Genomic DNA, 19,102 nt, shown 5'->3' with positions numbered 1-19,102 from the left:
TTTCATCAACAATTTGAACGATTTCATGAACGATGAACAATTTCTGACATTAATTAAAATGAATGAAATCGTCCAAATCTTACTGCAAACACAGTCGATATCAGATATCGTTATCTGACATGCGGGAACATGCATCTTTGGTCAATGCATGCCCTACATGTCAAAGATATGAACGATTGAACAATTTTTACAATTGTTATCTGACAGGAAATCTGACCGTGTGTATGCACTATGCATCATAAGACTAGTCAACATTGCTGTGTGACAAGACTAATAATGTGGCTAAGGGCTCTATTTACTACAATCTGCATTTGTAATGTAGATTGTAGTGTGATATTACCGACTGAATTCGCATTGCGAATTCAGGCAATATCACAGGGATTTACTACAAATCCCTTGCAGGGACAGAGCTTGCGAGAAAACTCTGGGCCTCATTCAGAGGCGGTCGTTAGATGCAAGCTGTCGCTCTGAATCAGGGTGGCCGCTTGCATCCTGAACGACCGCCTCCTTATCGATTGTCATGCTGTGGGTTAACACACACAGCTCTAATGACCGACATGGGTGATGGTCGCGATGGTCAAGACCATCGCGACCATCAGGGCTTACGACCAGACCCTAGGGTAGGGTCTGGGCACTTGTAAGCCCCAGGGAGCTTCCTGCTCTGTTTGAGCAGGAAGTTCCCCACTGACATCAGCAATGATGTCTGTGGGGCTGCCCCCAAATGGCAAGCGTTCCGACTGGAATACCTCTGTTTGGCCGGGCACACCCCCAGCCCGACCAGCAAACGAGATCCCTAATGACGGAGTGCCTGTCATTAGCCGGGTCTCGCGCATGCGCACGACGGAGCCGGCTCCGTCGTGCGCATGCGCTGTGGGGCAACATCATGTTGGTTGTGAGCGCTCAGCGCTCACTACCGACTCTGAATTAGTTCCTCTGTCCCTGCGAATCCTCTTCGCAGCCTTATCACAGTATTTTTGCAGAAAATACTGTGACAAGTGCCCCGCGCATGCTCCAACCGGCCGGCGCTGCTACCCCAAAAATAGCCAAGCCCCACCCCATCACTAAGCCATGCCCCCCACGATTGCGGACCCCCCATGACCCCCCCTGTGACCCTCCCCTCCCTTAATTACACTTACCTGCAGTTGTCGGCCTCCGGTGATGTCCTCTGTTGCTCCGGTCAGCTGACATCCCATACTGCACTGGGACCCTGTCAGGTGACGACTGGGCCCCAGTGCAGCATGGGAGACCAGCTGACGGGAGGGAGGACATCACCGGAGCCCCGAACTCTGGTCCCTGGACTCAGGTAAGTTTGGGGTTTTTTACCTTTTTTTTTTACTTTTTGTTAGCAGTAATCAGCTTGCGGTCTGTTTAGACCACACAGCTGATTACTGGGGCCAGCTCCTGGCTCTGCTCTGCCTGTTAGAGCGGAGCAGGAGTCCGGTAACCTCCAGGTGGCGTTATTATCACAGGGCTTCCCCCGGTTTTTTTTCACAATTTATTTTTAGTAACTTTGGCCAGATCACATTTCCCATTACAATTATGGGAAGTGCGATCTGATTACTAAAAATAAGTGATACTTAGGGGTTGGAGTAGAATTTTACGAATTCTACTCCAATTGCCGTGTAATAACTACAGGTGATACTAAAATAATGTGAAAAGGGTGTGAAAACACAAAATAGCCTTTATCACTTTATTTTAGTAAAAATAATATTAATAAATAGAGCCCTAAATGTGAAAAATCATGTTGTTGATCATATAACACAATTTTAATTACAATTATATATCTGACAAACAACATTGAGCTTTGAACAAAGAAAGAAAAGTGTAAAACATGAGCGCAGAGAGCAGGTGGTAGAGAATGATATAGGGAGAGGTTAAACAAAAGTAGTAATTGGTAACTCTGGCCTTTTGGATAAGACTGATGTTAGCTAAAAGTTGCAATTTATGGTAAGACATAACTTTGAGCAATATCGGTGTCCACACCACTGATAATTCGCAAATATATCAGTCTACTAATACAGTGTTTTGTGGTCCCAATGCTTCTAATTGTTGGTTGAAATCCCACTGTCACTGGTTAAATCTTCATAGGCTACACTGTTGGTGTCCTCAGTGGGACAAGATCAGGCTTGGACTGGGCTTCCGGGGGTTCGGGGAATTCCCCGGTGGGCCCTGGAGATTTATAGCCACGCCCCCTATCATGGGAGGGTGGGACCTAGCACAAATCACCAACTCACCGGCACTCTTCACTATAGCAGGCTGCACACAGCAACTGCTTGCCGGGCAGTCATCAGAAGCTGCTGACTGACCCGGCAGGGGCTTTTTGCTGCAAGGTCCATATCACTGATTCCATTTACCATAATCAGTGGTGACATCAGAGGGGGAGGAGCTCAGCCCAGGCTGCTACAGGAGTGACACAGTGACAGGCTGCTACAGGAGTGACACAGTGACAGGCTGCTACAGGAGTGACACAGTGACAGGCTGCTACAGGAGTGACACAGTGACAGGCTGCTACAGGAGTGACACAGTGACAGAGGAGCCAGGACAGAGGCTGTGTGTGTACTGACTGACTGACCTGGCTGGCAGCTACAGGTGGCAGGGGGGTAATGCAGACCCTCGAACATGACCCAGTCCATTAGGTACAAAGTGCTCTGCTCCTGGACTTCCCTCTAAATTGATGATTGCAGCCACCTGTGGCGAAACACCTGTCTCATCAATTACTTGACTGCAATTATACATTAAGTGGGAAGTCCAGGAGGTACCCTTCCCGAGGGGTGCCTAACCCTAAGTTCCCCCGGGTGCCCTAAACCTAACCCTCCCCCTTGCAGCTAAAAGGACGGGCGGGTCGGACTTACCTTTCAGCAGCCATTTTTGCTCTCCCATGACAGTTGGTAACATAGGGCCTGATTCAGCACGGATCGCTAATGTGATTCCGCACGCAGGCGGTCGATGTTTGCAATCTGCACATGAGTATGCATCGCAATGCACATGTGCAAAGGTATCACTGAGATCAAACAGCGATCGCAGTCACCACACAGATCCATCGCAGTGTGATTGACAGGAAGTGACTGTTTGGGGGTGGTGATGGGGGGTGGTCGGCGAAATGCAGGCGTATTAGTGTGTTTGAACGTTGTTACAGCCTTAGCTCCAACTGCAGGAAGTTTAGAAATTTATGAGTAAGGTTTGACCTGCCGTAAGTGTGCATGAAGCTCCGATGTTACTTAATGGTACCGATGTTTTTGCAGACCAGCAAGCAGGGGCGTACCCATAATGGGTGCAGGGTGTGCGGGGAACATGGGCCCCATGTGCAGTACAGGGAAAATGGCTGCCATTTTCCCGGTGACCGGCGCATCCACTATAACTCTGGCACTGGCCACGCACAGCTCAGTGCGCTGCCGGCCGCCGGACAGAGAGGACGGGACTGCACACGGGCCCCTACCTCTCTAGAAACGCCCCTGCCAGCAAGGTATTATGGATGTGAATAAGGGGAAGTGGTCGTCCTCATATTGGGCTGCAACGACAGTGCGATCACAGTCATTAGCATATTTTCACAGAACTGCGTGAGCTATTGTAACCACAATCACATCTATGATCCCTGCTCAATCAGGCCCATAGTGTGAATACCATATTTGGTAATACACAGGCTGATTCGCGTATACTGTAGATAATTTCTGAATAAGTATATTGATTTTAAGAAAATACATGAGAAGCTTGAGTAATCTTGGTGTTAGAAGGTGTGTAAAATGGATAACACCATTTTGCACCACTATATTAAATATGTGTTGTGCTGAGAGAAAAGTTTAGCAAGGACACATCTGTAAGTGACCAAAGTCTAAATCCACAGAAAAACATTTCATGTGATGTCAATTTTCATATTCAGGGGGACCTTTGGTGGCAGCCAACCTACTTCTTTTCCTGCATCAGTGGTTCATTTCCACTTTAGATAACTAGGAAAAAGAATCATATATCTGGGCTTGATCATAGATCTCCTGAAGTTCTCTCTGAGATGGATAGATTACCACTGTTCTTGATAGAGACAAAACAAAAAGAGTGGCTGTGAGGGAGGGTTTTCAGCCTTCACTCTTTTTGGGAGTGGTCATTCAAGTCCAAAAAAGAACAGAAGAATTTGGCATCCTATTAAAATTTATTTTTTGTCTGGATACCATATAGATCTTTTTCTCCATTTTTGAATAACAAAATCCCCAAACACCTAGTTTTGGGGTTGGACAGGTTCATGGTGTAGACACAAGGGTTGGCCAGGGAACATGGACATCAGGTACGTGCACTTGCATGCCCCAATCTGGGATGGTCATCGGTGACTTCACAAACTGGAATTGGAGACTTTGTTATCCAATTCTCAGCATGATCCCAAACCAGTCTAATAGGAGCCATAACCCTTAGTTGGTACAGTCTTGAAGTAGATCCCAACCCTCAAAATATAGCTACTGTAGGCTCCCAATTGTAAACTCAGGGCCTGATTCTGACCCGCTCGCGAGTGCTGAGCGTTCGCAAGCAGGTCGATGGTGCCCAAGTGCGCATGCGCACGATGGAGGCGGCTCCATCGTGCGCGAGACCCGAATAACGATGGCTAAGCCATCGTTAAGGGTCTCGCACCAAAGGGGGCGTGCTTTCGATGGTGATTGACAGCATGCCCCCTTTGGTGGGCATGCCGGGGGCTACCGTCTGGGTCCGGCCCCACTGACATCACTAGTGATGTCAGTGGGAGTGCTTTTGGCCCTGATAGAGCCAAAAGCACTCCTGGGCTTGCGGCAGCGAGACCCTACCACAGGGTCTCATCGCAAGCCCGATGGTCGCGATGGTCTTGACCATCGTGACCATCATTTTGGCCGCTCGCTATAGCTGTGGGTGGTCACCCACAGCTATGCGAGTGGCCAAGAGGCCGCTCCAAAAAGGAGCAGGGACGGCCCTGTTTCAGAGCGAGCGCTCTGTCAGAGCGTCCGGCTCTGAATCAGGGCCTCTGTCCAGATCCCATGGTGGGGCTGGATTCTGGTAACAAATCCACTCTGTATTGGGCAACAGCTTAGTATGGGACACCTTCTGACTCCCTAATTCTACAGCTGGCAGGAGAGTGGCTCTGGGAAGTCTGCCTATGTTAACTAAAGAACAATAGGCAAAATTATTTCAGGTAATAAAGGGTATGTCAATAAAGTCTATTTTTCTAACTCATAGTTAACCCCTAAGTATATTTTTAGCCAAAAGTGGCACTACAGCTGTCCACAAAGTCCTGTCAGGAATATGAGTTTTGTTTATGGGCACAGGAACTGGGACCACTGGGCTATATGGATGAGACTGATATGAGTGATGACTGTGTAAGTGTTGCTTAACTGCATGTCCAACTGGTATTACAAAAACTTTGTGATAACCATCTACAGTATACGTGAAGCTCAAAAAATGCTAATTTGAGGTTTTGGAAGTCTCTTCTCTTGGTTACAGTACATTTCCTCTCATTTTCTATGGATCCCAGCAAGGTGAAAGCTGTTCTGGAATGAGACCAATCCACTGCTTTAAAAGCTATCCAACGCTTCCTCAGATTTGCGAACTATTATCGGAGGTTCATTAAGTATTTATCCACTATCATGGCACCTATTGTGGAATTAACCAAAAAAGCTAATTGGCCCTCAGGAGCTGTTCAAGCTTTTGACAGTCTTAAGACCGCTTTCACCCTTGAATCTGTACAGTACTTTGTCACCCAAATCCTGATCTTCCATTTGTTGTTGCAGTAGATGCTTCTGAGTTTGGAGTTGGGGACAGTTTCTCTCAGAAGGATCTCCTGAACAACAAATTACACCACTATACTTTCTTTTCTTGTAAGTTCTCCTCTGCTGAGAAAACTATGATGTGGGCAATCATGAGTTACTTGCAATCAAATGGGCGTTTGAGGATTGGAGGCATTGGCTGGAGGGAGCCAAGCATCAAATCACAGTTCTGACTGATCATAAGACTTTGGCCTATATTGAGACGGACAAAATATTAAATTCCAGACAGGCTTGCTGTGCATTATTCTTTACTCTCTTTAATTACCTCATTTCTTTCTGGCCCGGATCCAAAAACACTAAAGCAGATGCTTTCTCTCGGAGCTTTCGTCTTGTACAACAATCTATTTTCCCTTGATGAGTCCATTATTCCATGGTTCTCGGATCCATGTGACCTTGACTCGCAATCTGGCTAACACTCTTCAGACTCTAGAGTCACAAGCTCCACCTGGAAAATGTCCTGGATTATTATTCGTTCCTGTGAAATTCAGAAAATCGGTCCTGACCGATTTTCATTTCAACAACACGGCAGGTCATCCGGGTGTTTCCAAAACACTTGAGTTACTTTCCCGTTCTGTGTGGTGGCTGTCATTATCTCAAGATGCCCGTGAGTTGTCTTGGCTTGCAACATTTGTGCCAGGAATGATTCCTTAGGTCGCACCTCCTGGTCTTTATGTGCTGCTCTCCATTCCTTCCAAACCTTGGACCCATATTGCTATGGATTTTGTGGTGGAACTTCCTCCTTCCTTACTTTGTACTGTCATTTGGGCTGTGGTGGATCTACTTAGCAAAATGGCTAATTTTATTCCTCTTACTAAACTTCCCTCTGCCAAGGAGTTGTCCATGCTGTTTCTCCAACAAATTTTCCGACTTCATTGTTTATTGTAGGATATTGTTTCTGACCTGGGGATACAGTTTGTTGCTCACTTCTGGAAGGAATTCTGTACTTCCATAGGCATCAGTTACAGCCTATTCTCTGGCTACTATCCCCAATCCAATGGGCAGATCGAGCAAGTTAACCAGTCTTTGGAACAGTATCTCCGTTGTTTTATATCCAAGAGCCATAACAACTTTGTCAACCATTTACCCATGGCTGAATTTGCATTCAATAATGAATCTAATTCTTCCTCTACAGTGTCACTTTTTTTCTATGTCACAGGACTACATCCCAGAGCTAATTCCTTTGAACCTAATGCCAGGAATCCATCATCTCCATCTCCAGACTCAGCTCCATTTGGAATAAGGTGCATCATTGTTTTCTTAAAGCTTCTTTGCATTCATAGACACTGACAGACAGATGCCGGAAGCCATGTAATTTCAAAGTTGGGGATTTGGTCTGGTTATCATCTAAGAATATCAAGCTCCATCAGCCTTCAATGAAGCTTGGTCCTAGATATATCGGACCATTCAGGATCAATTCTCAAGTGAATCCTGTTGCATTCCGGCTTAAATTGCCCAACTCACTCAAGATCAATAACACTTTTCACTGTTCCCTGCTCAAACCTGTTTTTTCCTTCTACAAATTTACATCTAATCATCCTGGAAGACTAACTCCTGTGCTCATTCAAGGTCAACAAGAGTTTGTGATGGAGATAATTTTAGATTCCAAGTTTTCTTGAGGACAGTTATTTTTTCTTATCCATTGGAAGGGGTATCGACCGGAACAATGTTCTTGGGTTCCTGAGAGGTCTTTACATGCTCCAAAGCTTAAAGAGAAATTCTTCAAGGACTTTCTCAACAAACCTGGTTCTAGGGGTTTCTTAACTCGTCAAGGGGGGTACTGTCACAAGTCGCCAGCGCACCTTGTTACCTTTCCATTCTCTGGCTGTCTTTCCTCCTCCAGGTTGTAAGCCACATGCGCAGACTTTTACTCCTGTGCATCACACATGTCATACTGGGATGACGCCTGTTGTTGCAAGGAGATCGAATCGCTGGACTAGGGCATGTGATACTGGATGACGTTTTCTTCTCACCTGTAGAGTCCATTAATCACCTGCCTTGAAGTCATTGGTTCAGTACCTTTCTTAAGCCTGCTGCTCCATCGCCGGCTTGCCGACTATAGCGTGTCAGTACGTGTCCTTCCGGTTCCTGCCAGTCGTGGTCCTGCTTGTCTGTGCCTGTTCTGCTTTGTATTCAATATAATCTAATCCTGCACTCTCAATTCTCCATCTAGAGCATTCATTCATTGCTGCCTGTGGTGTTTGTGGGTTGTGCTGTGCCTGTGGCCTCACCGCTCATTTTGGTGATCCATTGCTATCTCTCATCCTGTAATACCATCTCAGCTCTCAAAGTCACATTCTGGCTGTACAACCACACCATTGCCCACTAGGCCGCATCCAAGTCTGCTACCATCTCGGCTCTCAAAGCCACATCCTGGCTATATAGCCACACTATCTCCCACTAGGCCGCATCCAAGCCTGCTACCAGCTCGGCTCTCAAAGCCGCATCCCAACTGTACAAACACACCATTGCCCACTAGGCCGCATCCAAGTCTGCTACCATCTCAGCTCTCAAAGCCACATCCCGCACCTCGGCCACGTGGCCGCATCTCAGCCTATTACCATTACGGCTCTCAAAGCCACATCCCGGCTAAACTGTGCCTCGGCCCACAACAAGGCAGCTTCTCAGCTTGTTACCATCCGGGCTCTCAAAGTTGCATGCTGGCTGTCTAAGCCGCACCTCATCCCAAAAGGCCACACCCCATCTCTCAAAGCCGCATCCCGGCTGTGCTAGCCGCATCTACTATGCATGTCACGACCAGAGTTGTTGTATCTGGTGAGTCACGGTCTCTGCCTGTGCAGGTGCTTTGGCACGGTCCTACCGGTGGGGGTGCTGGTGTCTGGAGGTTGGCATGAGGTAAGCATAGATGTCTGAGGGGTACAAGCCATGTGGTAACAGGTAAGACTGGCATCGTTGTCACGCTGGGGATTGCTGGGTGTCACCATCTTGGTTTTGGGCATGTGACCTGAATAGGCCATTTAGGTTGGAGCATCTTGTGTTTACTCTCAGCAGCCTATCATGCACGTTCCCATGGTACTTAAGGGTGTTCAGCATGCCCTCTAGTTGCCAGTGCAAGGTATATACAATGCAAGCTGTGTGAGAGTTTCTGTGCTCCTTAACTCGGTGTGTTATTTGCAGTCCCAGCAGTGTTCCGTCTCCTGCTCTGTCTCCATCACAGACTGTTCCCAGATACCCGCATCTACCTTGTTATTCACCCCATGGTTTGTGTACCCTCCAGCTCTCCGGACTCAGACCCCACTCTGGCACTTCAGATCTCTGTTGCTCAGTTACACCTCCATTGGATTTGTGTTTTCACTGCCCAGCACCTGTTTCCAGCCTCAGTAATTGGACTTTGTTTTTCTGCCACACATCAATTGGATTTGTTTATTTCTGCCAGTTTATATATCCTCACCATTTCATGAATTGTAATACTCCCATTAAACCAGCTGCATTTCAATACTGCAAACCCTTTCCAGTTTTATCTCCTGCACCCACCCCGGGTTCACAAAATAATCCAAACCTGTCAACGCAAGCTCTGTCTAGTGGACTTCACCAAGACTATAACCACCTTTCTAGTTCTAAAACTGTTGCATAATACCCTATAGGTATACCATGTAAGCCTCTACCATCTCGAGTTAAGTACAGGCGGCAGCCTAAGTACTGGTGAACGTATCCAGTTCTAAGGGAACAGCTGGTGGCTGTTATTGGTGAAGACCTCTCCTGTGTGATTTTAGAGGTCTTACACGGTGAGTCCTAGGAGACCATAAACAAACCAGAAGAAGCTGGTACTATTGCTGGAAGCAGAGTGCTGCAAGTGCAACTATCATATCTAAATATCCATGTTGGTTATTGTGTCCCCCAAAGGGGTGAGAGAGATAAGGATTTAATGTTATCCCTTTTATATGATTATTTTTAATATTCATACCTGATTTCAATAATAAAATGTTACTACCCATCAATCCTCTGACACAGAATGAAGGAAATGGAAAAAAATGGAACAACACATATAATAAAAAAATGAATAAAATAACGAAAAATTAAGTTATTCAGTAAGTTCAATGTTTTAATAAAACAGCACTTTGACAATGCAGCCCTATGACTATATAAAGCTTAGCTGTCCTATGTCACTGTGGTTTCTGTCAGTGTTAGGCTAGTAAATGTGTTACTGTCAGAAATCTTAGTGACACAATATACTAGTGATAAACCTTTAGAACCAGCATACAGATAGTGCCCTATAACAGTCACATTGCCGTACAGCTAATTATGCGTACCGATGCTTGGATGCGGCCAGGACATCAGTAATAGAGGTTTATCACTAGAGAACTCTTTATTGTTGTGCATTAATATAAAAATTTAATTAATCCATTTATAAGCTGCAAAATATGTAAAATAAATGATGGCTTTATTACAGTATAGGCTTTATTCCATTTCTTATATGATCTGTACCATATATCTTGTAGAGGGGAACAAACAACTATCTCTATCTGAATAGCTGGTCAGGTTCCATTTAGTGTTAAACTGGGTACACACTGGAGCAATTTCGGCCTGATTTGGGCGATTTGGCCAAATCGGCTAGACCGTTCAGTGTACGGCCAATCTGAACACTCCCGCGGTCATTAGCGATATCTTCTGGTCGGCCGTGCAGCACAGCCAACTGGACAATAACGCATGCAGTGCCTTGCAAGGTAATAAAGGACAGAATGATGGATCACTATGTCCTTCATTACATCACTCTGATGTGTACCGCAGATACTGTATGATATGTCGGCCCGTCAGCCGCCATATCGTACGTGTACACAATGTTCCAGTGTGTACCCGGCTTTATTTATTCATTGAGGTTTCTGTTGTCTGCAGTGTAAGTGCTAATTATTTCCTCCACATACAATAGTGTATTGCACCTTAACGTAATACAGACCGTCAATGTATCTGTTTTGTTTGACCAAATGAAATGAAACAGACTTCAAAGCTCCTCTGTATGACTACAGATGTGTCCTTCCTCATTATTACTCATACAGGCATCTTAGTCATGTTATGATACTGTGGATGGGCGCAGTGAGATGGAAGAGAATCCACAGCATACAATACTCAGTTTAACCACTGGTTGGCTAGTGCCCCACTGATGATAACTACATACAGTAACTGAATACAATAGCAGTGGAAGGAGATGGCACTACAGTATCACAAGCCCATACAGGTGCGCCAATCACACATTGCTAATGTATGTACTGTAGCTGCAATAAATTCACAGATATACAATATAGCAAACCACCATAGCAGCAGTGCATTGGGGGAGGGGAAGGTTCTGCGAAAAAGTTGCAAACTTGACTGTTAATGTATCGTACGCGCAGTTTATAATAAAATTAGATGTTTTCTTGATGAGACTTGCACTCTAGTTAAATGCTAACATTGCCTCTAACAGTTTACATCAGTGGCGTCCTTCCCAGCGGTGTCACTCAGTGCAGGGAGGGACGCTGTGCGCGCGGCATGGAGGGGGTGGGGTTGCAGGAGGTGCCTTGCGTGCAGTGCCGGCTCCCTCACAATGTCAGGAGCTGAGTACTGCACTTAATACCACGGCTCCTGTCGCAGAGGGGGAGTCTGCACCTTAGTGTCACCCCTCATCGGGTGACACCCGGGTGTGGCCCGTTCCCCCCTTGTGACGCCACTGGCTTACATTACAGCATATTATTGTTTGCACTTATGGCGCAAAGACAGCGGGCTTATTTAAAGCGCAAGGTTCTCATACTGCACAGGCCCCTATGCAATAAAGTAAAAATAATCTGGACCATCAGAAAGGGAGCTGTGCATCACCGGAATAGTTGGCTCCTGTGGCTTAGTGGGATGTTGACTGCTTAACATGGCGTTAATTCCTAGGGGTTTAATTCCTATTAAAGACAGGGGTATTGAAAATTAATTTAGATTTTTTTTAACAATATTATATACAATATTTTTAATATGTTAATTTTAGATTGCTCTGCAAATGAATTATTGACATTCTTTAAATAATTAAAAAAATCTACGCACATCACTGCAAAATAGAAATTAGCTACAGTACATTAAATGAGTATAGTCAGAGTGGCAGTTAAAAAAAATATATAATAAGTATGCATATGTAGCAGCCGCATACAAGACCCTGCATATATTGTATTACGTTACATCTTCACTGCCGCACTGCTTGTGATACATCACACTAATCTCAATTGCTAATATGTTGCAGGTGTAGTCTTTAATAAAATGAGATGTTTTCATGATGAAATCTGTTCTCTAGTTTAAAGCTAATATTGCCTCTAACTAGAGATGAGTGGGACTGGATTTCTGAAATCCATACACACCCGAATTTAGGGGTTCCCAGTAGAACGGGGTCAAGGTTCGGATTCACTTTTGTGACCTGGTTCGAACAGAGGGCCTGATTCAGAGCCGCTCGTAAGCGGACGCTCGTTCGCTCTGAGCGATTTTCGCACAACTGCGCATGCGTATGGGTCGTAATGCGCATGCACAAACCAGTCATTGCGGTAGGAAATTGTGCGCTCGCAAAACAGCGAGGGGCTGCTAATTTGATTAACAGAATGTACCGTTTGTGGGTGGTAACGGGAAGGTGCTTGAAAACGGGGTTGTGGAGATCCGAACGAAGGCGTGCCTAACGGTAAAAAGGACGTTTAATGGGAGCGCCATCGACCACGTCACTTGGGTGTCTTTTAGCCTGAACTGCTCGCAGTGATTGCGGTAGGAAAATCCAACCACAACCACTGCGAGCAGTTCTGATGCCTTTCGATGTTCCCGATTAATCTAATAAATACCGGAGATGACGTGTGATGCGAACGGCAAAGGGGCGTCTTTACAAAATAGCAAGCACATTTTTCGTTCGCTCGCTCGCTCAGACATATAGGCGTCAACAAACCGCAAAGAGTGAGCGCTCAATTTAAATAGCCGGCCCCTTTTTTGGAACGAGCGTTTGCAAATAGCGTATGGGTCTGAATCAGGCCCAGAGTCCCGGTTCAGATCTGTTGCTGGTTTGGAACTTAGATTTAAAAAATGAACTCTGGTTTTGGATTCGGACATTTTAGCTGTTTTCATTGATTTTTAATAAATTTTTAACCAAATCCAAAACATTAAGATGAATCCAGACCCAAAACCAAAACACGGGGGTCCGCGCACATCTCTAATTCTCACATCTTACAGAGCTTCCAATAATGGTGCAACAAACAGAGGCATTAGGGCAGGATTCAATGAGAGGTGAAATCGGCCGATTTTATTGGGCAAAAATGGGAAGGTGGGAAAAAAAACAGGTGAACAGAGGAGAAAAAGTTTTCTCCCTCTCAGACCAGGTGAAAAAAAATGCAAAATCCCTACAGTATTGTTGCCTAAAAATGTGGGGATTTCTTTCAGAACCCTTTGGACACCCCCCTTAATGATAAATTACCCCAAAAGATTTTTGGAGTTTGCATCATTTGGCAAAAAATAATCGGTCAAATTTTTGGAGAAAAAAAAAAGAAATAGTTGAAAATGGGTTAACATATTGGGTCTGGTATTTCAGGGGGCCGTATGGATGCAACAAGTGTTTTCAACATCACATGTGGCTGACACAGGCAGTTTTTTAAACGTGTGCTTTTACGACACGAAAATATACTTGCACCCATTTTAATGCACCCCCATTTACGTGGAATAGTAATTTCCTGTAAAAAAAATAGCTTTATATAGTTTTTTGTCATTTATCTGTATTACCGCCAACCGACGCAATTTAAGTGTCTTACATACTTTTATTACAGCCAATAATACACTTTTAAAATATTTTCCAATGTACGTCAGCCATTTTTTGGAGTATAGACGCAATTTTCAAACTTTTTTGCCTTATTCTCCTGGGGTTTTTTCAGACCTCCCGTTTTCGCCTGTTTTTAGGTGAAAATCGTCCGATTTTGCCTCTAATTGAATCCGGTCTTTAGTATACACAGGCACCTATGCAATAACAGTGAGAATAATCTAAGCCATCTTAAGGGAGGTGTGCAGCAACTGATGTTTGATTCCTGTTGAATTTATTTTGTTATCAGTGTTATATATTACAGTATATGCAGTACTGTATATTTTTTCAATGTTGCAGTACTTTGAGATTGCTCTGCAAGTGAACTATTGACAATGAAGACATCTTTATATGAATATTGTCTGTACAGTGTCCATCTCTTACTGCAGAGGTTCACAAACCCTGTCATTGCAGCAGTTGCGTCCCTCCCCGCGGTGTCACCCGGTGCGGGGAGGGACGTTTTGAGCGTGGCCTGGCCGCACTTGCTCCCTTAAAAGGGTGTGGCCTTGTTAGAAGGTGTGTGGCCTCAGGGGACGGGGACGTGGCCTCGCAGCCCGATCCTCTTTGGTCCCTTTATTTATATTACTGGAGGAGGGGTGCAGGGAGTGCTGACTGCCTTGTGTTGCAGTGCCAGCTCTCTCAGTGTCAGGAGTCGGGTGCTACAATTAATACTTTAGTACAGCACCCAGCTACTGTCACTGTGGGGGAGTGTCAGTCTGCACCTTGGTGTCAAACCTCGGCAGGTGACACCAGGGTGCGGCCCACACCCCCTTGTGACGCCCCTGCATTGCAATCCATTGCTTATCAATGGATATAAAAAAAAAGTTTAATGTCATTTGTTCTCTTAGCAACTGTATACTGTGGAAGTTTGGGTGCATTTCTATTGTATAATGTTTAACAGGTTTCCCCCACCTCTGCTATAGTGAAGTGACTCTCATCTCTTGGGGGATGGGCTGAATGGAAACCGAAAAAAAAAAAACATCTCACTACAATACTCTACTTTGTAAAGAAAAAAGAAAAGAAAAGAAAAACAGAAAACATTCAATAAATTATTTTAAAAAATTGTGCACATCACAGCAAAATAGAATATGTTACAATGCCACCTGTTGTGTGTGTATGAGACACAACTGGCTAGTCATGCTACATGTCATATGGATGCTAGATGAGCGAGGACAGCAGGTTTCACTGTAACTGACCAACAAATGTATAACATCCACCTAGTTGCCAGATCTCAGTCTTTCCTCCAGAGAGATGATGTCAGACAGTAACAGAACTGAGATATTGCTGCTTCTGGGCGGATGGGCCAAACATTTAAGTCTACTTTTTGAAATAGCACCTGACATTTGTACTGTAGCATAATAGTACAATGGTTAAAATGGCTTAGACAATATTTAAAGATAATAAAATGTAAGAAGCTAATACATGACTTATGAAGATGTATATCTATAATGAATGTGTTCCCTATCTGTATCCAACAGGGCAGCACAACATAGAGCAGCTATGTTTCTATCCTGAGCTATCCATGATGAAACCATTTCTAGATGATCTTCTGGTTCAGAAGCTGCTAACACAGGAACTATATGAATATTGGGCTTCAAAACAATACATGGACTGGAGAAAGCTCAGTGACATTGCTGTATCCTGGGATAAGATTGATAAGGACCTGTTCTACTTGACTGTGAGAAAACACATCTACCGGTACATCAGACAATTAGAAAGGCACCGTGGTAAGTTTCCTCATCACTGTGACTACAGTTGTAAGTGTAATGGTAAATATCTTAAAAAATAAGAAAACTCAATTGAGGAGACATCTTCTGTTATACATATGTATATAGAGATTATGTTCTGTGACTTCATGAACAATTGACATTGATTTAACCTGACTGGTAGCTGTAATGAGCAGCACTCCTAAAGTGGGCCATCCCATTCCTTATAGCAAAGTACTGTATGTCACATAATTATGGTAATGTCATTACTCTGATTGCTGGTTATATAATGAGTTGTCTGTAAGTATGACATATTAAGAGATTCTGAAAGTAAAAGAAAAGGTGACAGCAGCGCACATCATAACTGAGCTGTGTAGTCTGTACGGTATGCAATCGGGAAGCCGACTTCCTAAATACCGGCAGCCAGCTTCCCAACTGTCATATCCCGGCAAGGGTGAAATGCCGGGTGTCTAGATGTAGACGCCCCGGCATTTCCCCGACGCCGCGAGACCGGCGCTTGGCATCCCGATCGTAGTGATGCCGGGCGCCGCGAGTGGACAGCCGCGGGGGGGGAGGGTTAGGTTTAGGGCTCCCGGGGGGGACTTAGGGTTAGGCACCCCCCCAGGAGGGATAGGGTTAGGCTAGGGGGAGGGAGGGTTAGGGTTAGGCACCCCCAGGGGGGCTTAGAGTTAGGCACCCCCCAGGGGACTTAGGTTTAGGCAGCGGAGAAGGGGGTGGTTAGGGTTAGGCACTTAGGGGGGGGATTAGGGTTAGGCACTTGGGGGGGAGTTTAGGGTTAGGCACCCCTAAGGAGGGTTAGGGTTAGGGGGGTTAGGTTAGATTAGTAGATACTCACCTATCCACGATCGGGATTTCCAGAGCTGTCGGCTTCCGCTGCCGGGATCTCTGCTGATGTCGGGCTGCCGCTGCCGGGAATCGAACTGCTGGCCATGCGGACGGCGGTATTTCATACCAATTCCGTCTGGAGGTGGACTCCTTGTGGTGCCATATAAGCATACTTGGCTACCTTTAGGGTACAAATAGGGTTTTTAAACCGTTTTTTTCTAAGGGGATGTGGCCACACCTCACATGATTAGGCCACTCTCCCTCATCAGTAATGGGGCCCGAGCTGGCTCTTAACAGCCCTGTCCACTGCAGAACACAGGTATCTAATTTTTTTTTCTTCTTAGTGCACTCTCATCAGCATTAAAACAGGGCATTTCTTCCCATGAAGAACCACTTTACACTGGCTGACAGCAGATGTGGACTGTCCCTTTCACATTCATTTTATATAGGTACTGTATACAGGGTGCTCTCATCCCCCATTCACTGCCTAATGGCTCATAGGCGATAGTTGAAACTCAGGGCCTGGTTCAGAGCTGCTCACTCTGACAGAGCGCTCGCTCTGAATCAGAGCCGGGCTTTTTTTTTTTTGGAGCGCCCACAGCTATTGTGAGTGGCCAGGATGATGGTCGCGATGGTCAAGACCATCGTGACCATCAGGCTTGCAATGAGACCCTTGTGGTAGGGTCTCGCCCATCACAAGTCCTAGAGAGCTTTCAGCTCTAACAGAGCCGGAAGCTCTCCACTGACATCACTTGTGATGTCAGTGGGGCCGGCCCCAAATGGCAGGTGTTCTCATGGGAACGCCTCCATTTGGGCAGCCACCCCCCCCGGCCCGCCCACCAAACGGGGCGAGCTGTCACTCAACATCGACAGCTCGCCCCCTTTGGTGCAAGACCCGGAGCGACGGAGTGCCTGTCGCTAGCCGGGTCTTGCGCATGCGCATGACGGAGCCGGCTCTGTCGTGCGCATGCGCTGTGGGCCACCATCGACCCAGTTGCGAGCGCTCAGCGCTTGCGACCGGGTCTGAATCAGGCCCTCAGTACCTATAAGCATAGATCTTTACCCTACTGCTACTTATCTTTTACATACAGATGTGTCTACATACTTCTTACCTCCGTGTGCTACAAGTCACGGTAAACATAATGCACGAGTGCCATGTGACTCAGTAGCGCTGAGCGTTTGTTTGTGCAATTTGAGATGTGTGCCGACCCTCATGTTTTGGTTTTGGATCTCCCCTGGGTTTTGATCCGGATTGGTTTTGCTAAAACCTCACCTCCGTGTTTTGTTTTTCGGTTTTGGATCTAGATTTTTTCTTAAAGAAATCATAAAAACAGCTAAAATCACAAAAAGTTGGCCTGTTTTTGTTCCTACAGTATTATTAACCTCAAAAACATTTATTTACACTCGTTTCCAGTCAATTTTGACCACTTCACAATTCACAATATTGATTTTTTTTCATCTAGTTAAGGGCCAAAAGGTTGCATCCAGCTAGCTGGCTCAAAACTGAGTTATAAATAGAGTTGAGGACTATGCAAATATAATGGTTGGGGTACCCCTTGAGGATTGAAGAATTGATAGTTGATAGTTGGCGCAGACACTGGCTGAAGTAAGAAGAGTTGATACTTGATAATTGGTGCAGCCACTGGCTGAAGAATTGATAGTTGGTGCAGACACTGGCTGAAGTAATAAGAGTTGATACTTGATAATTGGTGCAGTCACTGGCTGAAGAATTGATAGTTGGTGCAGACACTGGCTGAAGTAAGAAGAGTTGATACTTGATAACTGGTGCAGCCACTGGCTGAAGAATTGATAGTTGGTGCAGACACTGGCTGAAGTAAGAAGAGTTGATCCTTGATAATTGGTGCAGCCACTGGCTGAAGAATTGATAGTTGGTGCAGACACTGGCTGAAGTAATAAGAGTTGATCCTTGATAATTGGTGCAGTCACTGGCTGAAGAATTGATAGTTGGTGCAGACACTGGCTGAAGTAAGAAGAGTTGATACTTGATAAATTGGTGCAGCCACTGGCTGAAGAATTGATAGTTGGTGCAGACACTGGCTGAAGTAAGAAGAGTTCATACGTGATAGTTGATGCAGACACTGGCTGAAGTAAGAAGAGTTGATACTTGATAGTTAGTGCAGACACTGGCTGAAGTAAGAAGATTTGATACTTGATAGTTGGTACAGACACTGCAATGGCATAAGTAAAATGTAAAATAGTAAAATAGTTGAAAGAGCTCAAGCTATAGATGTGTCCTCATACACTATTGCTGCAAATGAAGTGTTACTTACTATGCAGTAGCCATGGCTTTTTTTCATGCCAAGTTCTGTCGTGCTTCATCTGTGATTTTGTACATATTTAAAACTAATTCATGTGTGGCTAAAATCATAGACAGTGTCTGTTACAAATTTAGTCACTACTCTACACTGATTGGCCGGGTTCACTCACCTCAGGCATCTCGTACCACATAGCATATTGGGTTTAGGAGTATGAGGACACATCTGTATGCTGAGTGATGCAAGTCTTCGCTAAAGATTTCAGGGCCTGATTCAGATCCATTCGCTAGGCTGCATTCGCACGTAGCCAGCCATTTTTTGCGATCTGAGCATGTGTATGCATCACAGTGCGTGTGCGTGAGCCAGTCATTGCGATCGGGAAGCAATCACCCATATCACACAGACTGCCCGCTATTTTGAGTGACAGAATGTGCCGTTTGTGGGTGGGGACAGGGGAAGGACCTTGAAAATGGGGGAGTGGATGTGCAAACGCAGGCATGTCTAAGCATCAAAATGGCATTCTTTGGGCATGCATAATTAAAGTGGAGCGTCATTGAACACATCACCTGGCTGTATTATTGACCGAAGCACTTGCAGTGCTTGCAGTAGTGTAAGCTCAACCACAAGCACTGCATATGTCTCCGATGGTTCTCGATGTTACTGATTGTTAAATACACTTCATGGAGATGACGTGTGCTGCAAAGGGAGAGG

The 19,102-nt window shown here is 45.4% G+C and overlaps 1 protein-coding gene across 1 annotated transcript in view; it reads left to right on the top strand.

The window, feature by feature from the left end:
- Nucleotides 1-19,102, top strand: part of LOC148476932 (uncharacterized) — a 181,822-nt gene that overhangs the window by 26,771 nt on the left and 135,949 nt on the right. The window contains exon 3 of the mRNA XM_088457527.1: nucleotides 15,042-15,290. Within this exon, the coding sequence (XP_088313653.1) occupies nucleotides 15,042-15,290 (249 nt within the window). The remainder of the gene's footprint in view (nucleotides 1-15,041; nucleotides 15,291-19,102) is intronic.

The sequence above is a fragment of the Taudactylus pleione genome, unplaced genomic scaffold, assembly GCF_031769625.1.
Source record: "Taudactylus pleione unplaced genomic scaffold, aTauple2 ptg000762l, whole genome shotgun sequence".
Classification (NCBI taxonomy): Eukaryota; Metazoa; Chordata; class Amphibia; order Anura; family Myobatrachidae; genus Taudactylus; species Taudactylus pleione.
The sequence above is the reverse complement of the archived record's forward strand: the minus strand, read 5'-3'. Positions and strand labels throughout refer to the sequence as shown.